This window comes from Carex rostrata, chromosome 21 (genome assembly GCF_964058835.1).
Source record: "Carex rostrata chromosome 21, lpCarRost1.2, whole genome shotgun sequence".
NCBI lineage: Eukaryota > Viridiplantae > Streptophyta > Magnoliopsida > Poales > Cyperaceae > Carex > Carex rostrata.
The window spans coordinates 1,657,384-1,672,512 of record NC_135938.1 but is presented as its reverse complement, the minus strand read 5'-3'; the positions used below and the strand labels follow the sequence as shown (position 1 = coordinate 1,672,512).

General features: G+C 35.7%; 2 protein-coding genes across 2 annotated transcripts; one reads left to right on the top strand and one right to left on the bottom strand.

Annotated features, from left to right (window-relative positions):
• The first annotated feature begins 697 nt into the window (after positions 1-697).
• On the top strand, positions 698-2,293 carry LOC144573639 (uncharacterized). Its single transcript, XM_078323416.1, has one exon. It carries the CDS (start codon positions 698-700, stop codon positions 2,291-2,293), a length of 1,596 nt encoding a protein of 531 aa, XP_078179542.1.
• Positions 2,294-11,331: 9,038 nt separating this feature from the next.
• Positions 11,332-13,366, bottom strand: LOC144573202 (uncharacterized). Its single transcript, XM_078322914.1, has 3 exons — positions 12,785-13,366; positions 12,270-12,401; positions 11,332-12,056 (listed from the first exon to the last, which is right to left on the bottom strand). The coding sequence occupies exons 1-3, from the start codon at positions 13,312-13,314 to the stop codon at positions 11,624-11,626; spliced, it is 1,095 nt and encodes a 364-aa protein (XP_078179040.1). The 5' UTR covers positions 13,315-13,366; the 3' UTR covers positions 11,332-11,623.
• Positions 13,367-15,129: the final 1,763 nt, after the last annotated feature.

Here is a 15,129-nt window from a genome sequence, read left to right as displayed (position 1 = left end):
GCCGTAACCGTCAACAAGGACACCGCTTCGGCTTCATCCCTCACAACCAAGATCCACGCGACATCAAGCCCTCTCTCATCCACCTACTTAGCCAAAATCAATTTGGAGGAGCCCAAAATGAAGACCCACATGCTCATTTGGCGGTCTTCGAAGAGCATTGCGGCACTTTTGCGCGAGAAGGAGATGATCTAGACAACCTGAAACTCAAATGCTTCCACTTGTCCCTCCGAGACAATGCAAGAACGTGACTACGAACCGTCAACCGAGCCACATCGAGACATGGGACAACATGGAGAAGTTATTCTTAGGAAAATACTTTCCTCCATCCAAAACCCAACATTTCCGGACGAAGATCACGACGTTCAAGCAAACCGAGGGGGAGTCTCTAACCGAGGCATAGGACCGATGGGCGGAGCTCCAATGCTTGTGCCCTAACCATGGCCTTGACATGTGGTTGCTTTTTCAATTCTTCTATGGGGGTTGCACAATAGCTACTAAAACTCATTTAAATTCAGCTGTAGGGGGAAACATGTCACGAATGGATCCGGCACAAGCTATGGCAATGATTGAAGATATGGCGATCAACCAAAGGGAGTGGACTGCCGAGCGAGGGGGACGTGCCCAAACCACACCGGGAATCATGAAGGTTGACGAGGTTACCGCCTTGAGAGCACAAATGGAGGCCTGACAACACCAAATGGCACAAATGCAAAATGCCAAATCCGTGACGAAGAAGGCTCCATGTGGCATATGTGGAGAGGCGACTCATATCACCGCCGATTGCCAAGTCCTTATTGAAGGCAACGAGGTAGAGCAAGCAAATGCCATGTTTTATAACCAAGGCGATAAGAGGAATGACCCGATCTATAATAAGGTTAGGCAAACCGACAATTTCAATACAAACTCTTACAACCCTAACAATAGGTGGAACCATCCGAACTTCAAGTGGAAGACCGAGAATAACAATGCCAACCAATATCAAAGCCGGCCCAACCAAAACTCGTACCAAGGAACCTCCCAAAATAACAATCTAGAAAAGATGATGCAAGACTTGATAACCCAACAAAGCGACTTCATAGCATATCAAAGGAACACCAACACGGATTTTTCGGATTCCTTGAGGGACTTGAAGAAGAAGTTTGAGTTCTTAGATACCAAGACCTCGATGCTAGAAACACAAGTTGCACAACAAGCATCTTCCTCCTTCCGACAGCAAGGCACACTACCGGGCAAGCCCGACATCAACCCTAGGGAGCACGCAAAGGCAATAACCTTGAGGAGTGGCACGGAGTACGAAGGACCCGAGATGCCCATCATTGAAGAGCAGCAACAACCACCAAAGGAGGCACAACCACCTCCAGCTCCTCTCAATGCGGAAACACCGGCATCAAAAGAATCTCAAGAACCGGGTAATTCCAACCCGGCCAAGGTAAAACCTACTGAAACTCCTAAATATATTCCACCGCATAGGTTTATACCCTTTCCTCAAAGGTTGGTAAAGCATAAACTTGACCAACAATATGCCAAATTCATAGAACACCTCAAGAAATTGAATATCACCATCCCTTTTACCGAGACAATTACTCACATGTCCGCTTATGCAAAATTCTTGAAAGACATACTCTCTAACAAAAGATCGATTGAGGAAGTAGGTACGGTGTCCCTTAATGAGGAGTGTAGCGCTCTTTTCTTAAACAAGCTACCTCCGAAATTGAAGGACCCCGAGAGTTTTGCAATTCCATGTATAATTGGTGATACCAATTTCGAGAGGTGCCTATGTGATTTGGGTGCAAGTGTGAGCCTTATGCCAAAGACCGTATATCAAAGGCTCAATCTTGCTGATTTGAAACCCACAAGAATGTTTCTACAACTAGCCGATAAGACGGTACGCTACCCCGAGGGGATTGCGGAAGACGTGATTGTTATGATTGGTAAGTTCTTTGTCCCGGTAGACTTTGTGGTAGTTGAAATGGAGGAGGATACCCATACCCCTCTCCTATTGGGACGGGATTTCTTAACCACAGCCGATGCAAACATAAATGTCAAAGAAGGAAAAATATCCTTCGACATTGGAGGCAAAAATGTAAATTTTCACATGTTTAATGTCATTAAATTCCCTTCAAATGACAATGATTCTATTTGTAGATTGGATGTTTTAGATTCAATTTTAGCTACTCATGAGGAGGAAGAGATGGTGAATGAACAACTCGATCCAGATCTAGAAGAAACCGGGTCTCAAAACGATGAAAATGGTGAAAATTTTCCCCACTGCGGATGGAGTGATCCGCATTGAGCCCCCTGAAGCTGCAGAATCGACTTCCTTAGCCCAGTGCGTCCTCACTGACCATCCAGTGCGGGTCAGCCACCCGCACTCAGCTATTTCAGCTCAGATTTGTGAGGTTTCGACCAATTCCCCTGCACCGAAAGTCGACCTTAAACCACTACCACCTACCCTTCGCTATGAATACTTGGGGGAAGACGAAACCTACCCGGTGATTGTCAATTCTGAGCTCAACAAAGAACAAACCGAGAAGAAAGCAATCCAATCTTTCTTTCATTCATTTACTTTTGTTGTTTTAAACTCTCTATTCAGGTATTGAACCCAAATTTAGGAATTGTTAGAACAAACCCCCCAATTTACTTTTATTGCACTTTACTTTATTTTATTTTCTGAAATTTATTACTAAAGTTTAAACTAAGTTTTTATCGTACTCCCTGTGGTTCGACACCTTAAATACTACTTTGATAGAATTGTGCACTTGCAATTTAACTCAAACGTGTGTTAAAGGTTTAAAAAGTAAATCTTTGTACTGAAACTTTGCACCATACCCTTTGGACGCATCAGGGTCCGGACTTATGATGCTTTTTCTGAAATGAAAGGTGGAGCTATAACCTATCATCTTCCTTCAAACACATGTTTACATTATATAATATTTTCTCACTTTGTGAATTTTAAACTCATGACATTTTACATGAGAGTTATGTGTTTTTGTCATTAGACTAAAGACTGATTCTTTAGACTTATAATGCTAGAGCAAAGTAATTTTTGACAGGTACAATTAATGGATGGTTGGAAATCTTCTGATCCACTTGATCTAGTTAACTATAGAATATGAAGAAAAAATGAGAAAATTTTTGTTCATAAAAACTAATAATAAAAAATAAGAGGAAAATAGAAATAATACTTTCATTCTTATATTCATAGAAATATGCGAGATATTGCTTCCAATTCAAAATTAAATCGGAAAAAAAAATTGAAAGTACTTCATTTTTATACTCATAAAAGTATCGGAGACATTGCTTCTTATTCAAAGTTTGAATCAGAAACGTCTCCGATTCAAGCTAATTTGTTTATCTAATTTTGTTGACAGGATATTCTGTATCTAAACTGGCATGTTAGACATGATTCTTGTAAATTCTTTACATTTTTACCATTAGAAAAAAAAAAGTACACACTAAAATAAATAGTAAAAACATTTAATGATAAAACTGTAGTGCCCCAAATCCAACTAGATGCAATTAAATCCCCAAAATATTTAATGATATTTTAGTGTAGCAGGTTCAATTTTAACGTTACAAACAATCTTTAACATTGTTCTCGGTCAACATAATTGGATATAAGAATTAGATTTAGAGAATCCAAATAAGAGGAATAATAACAACAGATTAGTTTGGATAAGAGGCATTGTTTCTGATCTGAAATTTAAACCAGAAATATTCCAAGACGTGTAAGAATTAGAGCCGCTCTTTTTATTGCCCTCTATCATTTTTTATTAATTTCCAGGAATAAAAAATTCTCACGAAAAGTCCTCTGTTCGTTTCAAAACCTTACAGTATTTATTTAAAGAGGTGGGCCAAACGGCTGCTTTGTTGGGTGACTTTTCGAAACCTTCTGATTGATCGAATGCAACTTTGGTATGGTATTTCGCAAATGATCCTTCTTTTATGTTCGTTAGACTGAAATTAGGTGGCCAAAATTTACTTTAGTATGCAACAGAAGTTGTAGGAGATTGACATATATCTAAACAGATTAGATCATGATTCTTTTCTCTCTTTTTTTTCTTTCTTTTTTTTTTTTGAGTGGAAATGCCGAGGCTATTACATCATGATTCATGATTTGATCAAATCGTATTAAATTGCTTTCCTGCCTGATGGCGATAGTTGGCTACATTGGAGACCGGTCGAACCCACACAGATGGAAACAAATCTGCTGTGATTATTGAGAATCACACTGCTTTTGTTGGAACGCATTATCCTTTTTTTGTTCGTCATGTTTTTTTGTTTCAGGGATCAGCGCATGCATTATCCTTTTTTTATCATTATTGATGGTTAACTGGTTATACATCATTCCCCGAGTTAATTAAGATTAAAAAAAATTAATGAAGCTATCGATGAAAACTACTAACTTAGCACAAAAAATTTTTCCTAATTAATTTTATGTACTTATTTATTTATCTGAATATATATATATATATATATATATATATATATATATATAGAGAGAGAGAGAGAGGTTGGCTAAGATCAAAGTGGTAGCTCCTGAGCTTTGGTGCTACCAATTTGTTTTTCAATTTTCAAAGTTCAAAACGTCGATTCGAACCGTTCAAGTTGTTCTCCATATTAAATTGTGCTTGGAGACCAAATTTTACATTTTTCTGAATTTTTTTTACTATTTATTAAGCCACTTTGAAAATCGCTGATCCAACGGTGGCTTAACAAAACAGTAAAATCAGAAGCCACCGTTGGATCAGCTGTTTTCAAAGTGGCTTAATAAATAGCAAAAAAATTAAGAAAAATGTAAACTTTGGTCTCCAAGCACAATTTAATATGGAGAACAACTTGAACGGTTCAGATCGACGTTTTGAACTTTGAAAATTGAAAAACGAATTGGTAGCACCAAAGCTCAGGAACTACCACTTTGATCTTAGCCAACCTCTATATATATAAGATCAAAGTGGTAGTTCCTGAGCTTTGGTGCTACCAATTCGTTTTTCAATTTTCAAAGTTCAAAACGTCGATCCGAACCGTTCAAGTTGATCTCTATATTAAAATATTCTTGGAGACCAAATTTTACATTTTTCTGAATTTTTTTACTATTTATTAAGCCAATTTGAAAATCACTGATCCAACGGTGGCTTCTGATTTTACTGTTTTGTTAAGCCACCGTTGGATCAGCGATTTTCAAAGTGGCTTAATAAATAGTAAAAAAAATTCAGAAAAATGTAAAATTTGGTCTCCAAGCACAATTTAATATGGAGAACAACTTGAACGGTTCGGATCGACGTTTTGAACTTTGAAAATTGAAAAACGAATTGGTAGCACCAAAGCTCAGGAACTACCACTTTGATCTTAGCCAACCTCTATATATATATATATATATATATACAGAGAGAGAGAGAGATAGGCTAATCTGTTTTCGGAAGCATATGGGCCGAAATACACACAGTCAAAATTTGAAATTTCAAAATCCAAAAAGTCGATCTGAACCGTTCATCTTGTTCTCCATATTAATATGTGCTTGGAGACCAAATTTTACATTTTTCTAAATTTTTTACTATTTATTAAGTCACTTTGAAAATCGTTGATCCAACGGTTTTACTGTTTTGTTAAGCCACCGTTGGATCAGCAATTTTCAAAGTGACTTAATAAATAGTAATAAAAATTCAGAAAAATGTAAAATTTGGTCTCCAAGCACATATTAATATGGAAAACAAGATGAATGGTTCAGATCGACTTTTTGAATTTTGAAATTTTAAATTTGGACCGTGTGTATTTCGGCCCATATGCTACCGAAAGCATATTAGCCTATCTATCTATCTATCTATCTATCTATCTATATATATATATATATATATATATATATAGAGAGAGAGAGAGAGAGAGAGAGATTGACTAATGTGCATTCGAATGTATATGGGCCGAAATATATACGGTCTAAATTTGACTTTTCGAAATCCAAACGGTCGATCCGAACTGTTCATCTTGTTCTCCATATTAATATGTGCTTGGAGACCAAATTTTACATTTTTCTGAATTTTTGTACTATTTATTAAGTATTTTACAAAATTATTGATCCAACGGTGGCTGCTGATTTTACTGTTTTGTGCAGCCACCGTTGGATCAACAATTTTGTAAAATACTTAATAAATAGAAAAAAATTCAGAAAAATGTAAAATTTGGTTTCCAAGCACATATTAATATGGAGAACAAGATGAACGGTTCGGATCCACTGTTTGGATTTCGAAAAGTCGAATTTGGACCGTGTGCATTTCAGGCCATATACATTTGAATGCACATTATTTACTATATATATATATATATGAGTTGGGCTACTGTGAGTTGCGAAGTAAAGTGACTATTTTACTTCATGCTCATATTTTGCGATTTTAAAGTTCAAAGTGTCGATCCGAACCGCTCAACATGATCTCCATATTGAAATGTGGTTGGAGACCAAATTTTACATTTTTTTGAATTTTTTTACTATTTAGTAAGCCAGCTTGAAAATCGCCGATCCAGCGGTCCAGAAGTTTTTACTGTTTTTACAGTTCACCCGAATTTTCAGATTTTCAAAGTGGCTTAATAAATAGTAAAAAAATTTCAAAAAATGTAAAATTTAGTTTCCAAGCATATTTTAATATAGATTAAACATCTAACAGTTTGGATCGGCTATTTAAACTTTGAAAATGAAGATATTGCGTGAAGTAAAAACGTGTTTTACTTCGCAACTCACCGTAGCCTTACTCTCTCTCTATATATATAGAGAGAGTGGCTAATATCAAAACGTTTGCACCAACCCTCCCGTGCAACCGAGTCAGTTTCTGATTTTTAATGTCCAAATGATAAATCTAAACCGTTAGATGTGTTCTCCATATTAAAATGTGCTTGGAGACCAAATTTTACATTTTTTGGAATTTTTTTACTATTTATTAAGTCACTTTGAAAATCGCTGATCCAACGGTGGCTTCTGATTTTACTGTTCCAAACAGCCACCGTTGGATCAGCGATTTTCAAAGTGGCTTAATAAATAGTAAAAAAATTCCAAAAAATGTAAAATTTGGTCTCCAAGCACATTTTAATATGGAGAACACATCTAACGGTTTAGATTTATCATTTGGACTTTAAAAATTAGAAACTGACTCGGTTGCACGGGAGGGTTGGTGCAAACGTTTTGATATTAGCCACTCTATATATATATATATATATATATAAAGTATGGCTAACGCGCTTCCTCTAGCATATGGGCCGAAATGCTTTCGGTGGAAATTTGAAATTTCAAAATCCAAAAAGTCGATCTGAACCGTTCATCTTCTTCTCCATATTAATATCTGCTTGGAGACCAAATTTTACATTTTTCTGAAATTTTTTACTATTTATTAAGCCACTTTGAAAATCGCTGATCCAATGGTTTTACTGTTTTGTTAAGCCACCGTTGGATCAGCGATTTTCAAAGTGGCTTAATAAATAGTAAAAAATTTCAGAAAAATGTAAAATTTGGTCTCCAAGCAGATATTAATATGGAGAAGGAGATGAACGGTTTAGATCGACTTTTTGGATTTTGAAATTTCAAATTTCCACCGGAAGCATTTCGGCCCATATGCTAGAGGAAGCACGTTAGCCGTACTCTATATATATATATATATATATATATATATATATATATTATATATATAGAGTGTGGCTAATTTGCTACCGGAAGCACTTCGACCAAGGTGCTTCCGGGGCTATATTAGCATATGTGATGTTCAAACAACAAATCCAAACCGTTAGATGTTTAATCTATATTAAAATCTACTTGGAAACCAAATTTTACATTTTTTGGAATTTTTTTACTATTTATTAAGATGGTTTGAAAATCGCTGTTTTTATTAAAATTATGCACCGTAAAAAACAACAACTTTCAAACCATCTTAATAAATAGTAAAAAAATTCCAAAAAATATAAAATTTGGTCTCCAAGTAGATTTTAATATAGATTAAACATCTAACGGTTTGGATTTGTTGTTTGAACATCACATATGCTAATATAGCCCCGGAAGAACCTCGGTCGAAGTGCTTCCGGTAGCAAATTAGCCACACTCTCTCTCTCTCTCTCTCTCTATATATATATATATAGATGGGCTACGGTGAGTTGCGAATTAAAGCGACTATTTTTCTTCATGCTCATATTTTGCGATTTTAAAGTTCAAAATATCGATTCGAACCGTTCATCTTATTCTCCATATTGAAATGTGCTTGGAGACCAAATTTTACATTTTTTGGAATTTTTTAACTATTTATTAAGCAATTTTGAAAGTCGCTGATCTGATGGTCCAGAAAATTTTACTGTTTTTTACTGTTCACAGCAAAACATCAATTTTCAAAAATGCTTAATAAATAGTAAATAAATTCCAAAAAAATATAAAATTTGGTCTCCAAGCACATTTCAATATGGATTAAACATCTAACGGTTCGGATCGGTCGTTTAGACTTTCAAAATAAAAATGCGGCGTGAAGTAGAAACGTGTTTTACTTCGCAACTCACCGTAACCCATCTCATATAGGAGGAGGGTTCAAATGCACCCAAATTTTTGTGCACCCAAATGCATCCTATCTTTCAAATCATTTTTCTCCGTTTTCAAAGTCCGAATAGTCAATCCGAACCATTAGATGCGATATATATATTAAGATGTGCTTGGAGACCAAATTTTACATTTTTTGGAATTTTTTTACTATTTATTAAGCCACTTTGAAAATCGCTGATTTTACATTTTTTGGACCATTGGATCAATGATTTTCAAAGTGGCTTAATAAATAGTAAACAAATTCCAAAAAATATAAAATTTGGTTTTCAAGCACATCTTAATATATAGATTGCATCTAACGGTTCGGATTTACTATTCGGACTTTGAAAACAGAGAAAAAAGATAGGGTGCATTTGAACCCTCCTCCTCATATATATATATTTTATAAATCATTGTCCTTTTAAAGTTAACATTTGGAGACTACATATCTCAGCAATTAGAATTAAGAACATCGTATATTTGAGCGTGATTTTTTTTTAGGGGAGAGTATTGCGAAAGACGTATTAATTAAATAACACCGTGTATTTAATAATTAGCTGTGTCGATTAAGCCGTAAAACCCAGATTAATAGAGCAACATGAAACTTAGCCTGAAAAGGAAATAAAATGAGCATTAGAACTATAGTTAGAGAACATCAAGTTAACTGGACCCTTGTTTAAAAACAAACCAAAGAAAATGAACATAAATAAGAACAAACAATGGAATTATTCTTTGATTTAGTGATACAAAACAGTATTTTTCCATGTAAAAGGTTACAAGTTCAAAATATAATTAAAGTTTATAATGAATGTTTAAGTTAGGACGCTTGATCTCTAACTTCTATTAAAAAAAATAATAACAAGGAAGAAACAAGGTCCAACATTCCAAGGTAATTAAACATACAAAAATGTAGTTTGGTCTTAGAGGTTTGCTAAACCCGTTAGGGGTTGAACCCGTTTTGCCCGGTCCGTACCCGTTACCCGTGGTACCCGTACCCGTTGCCCGGGTACAAACGGGTAGATGGGTAGACGGGTACAGGTAATAAACGGACCGGACAACATATTTTTTTTAAAAACCCGTTGTACCCGTACCCGTCTACCCGCCAACCCGTACCCGCCTACCCGTACCCATCTACCCGCATACCCGTACCCGTTACCCGTACCCATCTACCCGCATACCCGTACCCGTTACCCGTACCCATCTACCCGCATACCCGTACCCGTTACCCGTACCCGACCCGTTTCAGTTAAAAAAAATTTGAATTTTTTTAATTTTTTGAAAAAAACAGAAAAAAACAAAGAAAAAAACAGGAAAAAAAAAAAAAAAACTGGCGGACCGGACCCGTACTCGGATACCCGGACCCGTACCCATCAACCCGCAACGGGTAATAAACATACCAGATAGAGGTTTTGGGAAAATTACCCGTCTACCCGTTACGGGTTTTACCCGTACCCGACCTACCCCTTTACCCGTCCTACCCGTTACCCCTAACGGGTGACCCGGAACGGGTCACGGGTAACCCGGAACGGGTAACCCGTTAGCAAACCACTATTTGGTCTGCAATATTTTATTTTATCGTTCTGTCTGAAATGTTTATTGTATAAAAAATAAATAAAAAATCAAAGTCAAATCAGTTGTATGATCTAAGGAGCCCACCTTATTATCTCCCCCAGATTTTAAGGGCCTTTATGAGGAAAGTCTAGAGGGGCCTTAATTTTTGTCAAAGTAAAATGATTGATGTAACAATCTTAGCATTGCAGGTCAATATACATCGGCCCAAATTTTGCTCAACAGGTAAGCGATGTTCCAAGAAAATTAATATGAAATATTATATTGTTCTTAAAAATCTAGCAGAAATTCCAGCAGGAGTTTTCAGTATTAAGGATGTCAACAACTCACAATTTAACCAAACGAGATCGACGAGGGATGTCTCAATGTGCGCAACACCTTCCGTTCAGACCTGGTCCTAGAGTGGGAAAAATGGCACGGTGGAGCCAGCTCCGTCACGGAATGGTACGGTTACGGCACGGAACGGCATGGCACTTGTGACTGTTATGTGTCGTGACTCGCGTGTCGTGTGCCATGCATGATCATCTTTTGAAAAATTTAGCACGACACAGCACAGGAAAGATCCGATCACAGCACGACACATTATGTAATCACGCGAGTCATGTGTAATTAAGACCGTTAGGTCTTAATCAAATGATGAATCTTAAATAAACTAACTTAAATTATGAGAAAAATAGTTAAACGTGAGAAACGTACGTAACCGGTTACGTAATTTGGACACGGCACGACACGTATCACTGTTCACTTGATCACGGCACGGCATGGCACGTTTTTTTCACTCTACCTTGTCCTATCCAAACCCGGTTCGACAAACCCTATGCGATATGGATATATGGTCAATTAGTTTAAAATTTTTATAAATTACCGTTCCAGTTGTTATGTAGAACTAGTTGTTCAGTTATAATGAAATGTAACTAAGACTGTTCAATTTTTAAGGAACTTCTATAAACAATTTGATATTTTTGTAAATTTAATTTCTTCCGTAAGTGACAAAAAAATGGAAGTTTTCTATTTTCCAGTTAATGGATGGAAGATGGCGAGACCAGCCTGAGCTAGGTGGTGTCATTCGTGTAACCCTCATATGAACATATCAAATTGATTAATTAGTTATTATTCGATTGCATGCACTGATAAAAGAATTCGACAGTGTGCATATATAGATAGACTGCTCGATCTTGTAAAGGAGAACCATATCAGCAGACAATAACATGCATATATAACGATTAGCGTATTAATTAATAACAGATTTATGACAAAATCAACTATATTAAAGTTACATGAGGTTTCTATGATTACAATTACATTGTTCAAAAATCGATGCACCCTTTAGTACACACAAATATACAATAAGGGATCGAATTTATTGTCAAGCCATAATTCAGGGGCTGAAAAAGAATAATATGAATAAATTACCTATCCTAAAATTACTCATCAAGTTTAACCTACTGCTCTATTTTGAGTATCTACTTGTATTAATTAGTTGTTGTTGCTTCAAATCTTCTTGAATTGTCTTTATCAATTTTCATGTTGTGAGGAGAAAATGGCATCCATGCTGCTGCTACTGCTTCCTGAGTTAAAAAGCACATCTGCCATGTCAGCCACAGGCCTACCATCTCCCAAATCCCTCGTTAACCAATTGCCGAGATGGATTGAGGTTGAAGGTTGCATTTGAGCTAGTGATGTTCCAATCATGGATGATTCTATGTGAGGATTAGTAGTAACATTGCTAGTATTGACAGTGAAAGTGGTGTTGATCGGAGCTACAGCTGAGGTGACTCCGGTATTCATCAGTGCAAGGGAAGATGTTAGCAACGGAGTGGTGGAGGTGAGACAGCTGTGTTGACCGCAATATACAATTTCATATGTATAGGGATCTTCATCAAGTCTCTGGACTTGCTTTTTCGCCTCGCATCCGTAGTAATTCTTGTGTGTGCATCGGAAGTAACTTCTGAAACAATTTAAGCTACCATGAGAATCATGTTTTGGCAAAAAGTTTATAGGAAAAGATTTGTAAAATTGGTGTTTGCAATAGCTTCAACCATAGCTTTTATATATATATATATATATATATATATATATATATGTTGAGTTTGTGTGCATGCTTTTTGTTAGTATGTTTGTGTAGACATTTGAGAATTTGAGCTAAAAGAGATTTACATACCGAGGGAATCTACAGCCGAGGATGTCTTTTTGGCCATATTTTCTCCATGTGTATCCATCGTCTGGTGGCATCTCACTGTTTCCTGTTCTGACTGCCGGGACCCGTTGCATCACTCTTTCACCATTATCCCTCCTATATATCACATGTATATACGTAAATGTATAAATAAATCTCTTAATACCAGACTTACAAGAGCGAAAATTAAGTTCGCCATAACCTTGTGAAACTGTTTAAGCAACATGGTCTACATTACCGTGTAACAAAATAGGAACGCAAGTGTAGAAAGAAGAAAATCTGGCATGGTTTGAAAATAGGGACCGGCTTTTGTCCAAAGGGCTCTGGACAAAACTTATCCAGAGTCAAATCTAAACTGTTCAATCAGTGTCAAGATTGGTGCAAAATTTCAAACTTTTTTGCATGAATCGATCAGACGGTTTAGATCATATTTTAGATAAGACTTTGTCCAGAGCAGTTTGGACAAAAACCCCACCATTGAAAAAATGTTCTATATTTACCTTCTCCTAGTGTTTCTTTGACCTGATGACCCAGCTGGTCCTCTTCCTGACCCTGAGGAACCTTCGGGAGCCCCTCGCGCATGTCGACGGGTCCCGCTAACCTCTGCATTTGTTGCTTCAAAGGCATTACCATACCCCGAGCCACCGCCAAGCTCCATCCCAGCAGTGGCAACATCTGGGATTGCCGGCATCTCCGAGCGGACTCTTGGCACCTGAGTAGGAATATCGAACAACGTTCTTGCTTGCTCGAACCCCTCCGATTGCAGGAGATTCAAAGCTTGAAAGAAGGTAGATGCGCCATGTGAGCTTCCCTCACCGGAACCACCAATGGTCATGTTTGAATTTACAGGGATATCAGGTGAATTGATGAGAGAATTCAACGACTTCATGGCTGTGTTGAAAGCAGTTATTATATCTTCAGAAGATTTTAAGAGGTAATTTGGGTTGATAGGGAATAGTTGTCTAATGCTGGTTTCAAGATCTCTGGCTAGTTTGCAACCTTCAAAGATGTGGTTTAGCGCTTCATCCATGGGAGAGGGATAGAATATTTATGATAAATTATGGTTTATAATTAGTATATTTATAGAGGTGAAATGGTCTTCGGAATGCTTATGTAATGTTTTTAACTTATTTGTAATTGGAGAAGACTGGTTAACGGTTTTTTAGAGGGGCTGGACTTGGTCTTGAATTCTCTGTCGTAACCATCGATCACTTTCTAAGGTCGTAGAGAAGACCCTGAAGGTTGAAGGATGACTAATCGAACCATTGAAAATTCTATGTTATTTATTTATCTTTGTCTTTTGATATGTTTCTTATTTTTTTATTTTTTTTATTTTTTTCACGCGAGGGAGCACGGAGACTTCGTAGATCACTTTTATTTTTAATTTGCACAAGTCTACGGGTACTGGATTTGAGAATCTATAATAAATAATATGTATATAGCAAAGTGACGCGGTGCTTTGCGTGCATTTACTTGATTTTGGTGCGGTTAATTAAATATGATGGTGATTAATTGTTGGTTGGTATATATATATGTTGTGTAATTTCTCATATCGCATGCTCTGGTACAATATATATGGTTGTAATATCAAATATATTAATTTAAAATTGTAATTTGATATAAAAAATAAATAAATAATGATATCTGAAACAGACATTTTTGAAATTCCAATACGGCAATACACCAGAGAATTAATAAGCCTCATAATATATATACATGCATGTACATACATACATACATACATACATACATACATACATACATACATACATACATACATACATACATACATATAGATACATGCATGTACATACATACATACATACATAATATATATATATAGAGAGAGAGAGAGTGTGTGTGTAGCTAAGCTCAAAACATTTTTTTTTCTAACCCTTGGAACACAGGATTCAGTCTTTTGATATTCATAGTCCAAACAGTCAATCCAAACTATTAAATGTTCAATCTATGTTAAAATGTGCTTGGAAATCAAATTTTATATTTTTGAAAATTTTTAACTTTTTTTTTAGAATTTTTTAAAATCAGTGTTTTGTGAATTTTTTTATTATTTATTAAATGAAAAATTGTGATTTAAAAAAAATAGTAAAATATTTCCAAAAAAGTAAAATTTGGTGTCCAATCACATATCAATATGAAGATCATGCTGATCGAGAAGTTTAGATAGATTGTTTAAACTTTAAAAATGAAGATATGAACAGAAAGCAAAACACTCTTTAATTTTATTTCCCGAAGTATGATAGCCATCTCTCTATATATAATTTTATTTTGAATTTTGCAACAATATTTTTTATAATGAGAAGAGGGTCAAATTTCTTAAATCATCTCTAGTACTTGTGTGGATTTCAAATATGTGACTCATATGAGGATATTGTCTTAGCAATTTCGGACTGTCGTGCTAACCAATGTTAATTAATATATACTAGTATTGTGCCCGTGCGTTGCAATGAGATATATTATAAGAAAACAAAACAAATTCTCATACAATTAAATTGACATATTTTTTATAAAAAAAATAGACCAATGAAAAAAAATAATTATTAAACAATATATCCATGAATGATATTAAAATAGATTGAAAATAAATAAAGACATGACCAATCAATTATCAATTAATTTAAAATTTTCTTGAATTACATTTAAAAAATGAAAAGAAATCAGGACCAAGTAGAAAATTGAGTATCCGGTAATCAAATAAGGGGGTTTAGGAAAGTTTTCGGAAAAAAAAAGAGAGAAAAGAGAAGGAAGCGTAGATTATGTGAGATAGAAAGTGCGAGAGGTGTGGATGAGTACGTGTGATGAGCATGTAACTAAATAAATTTAGGGT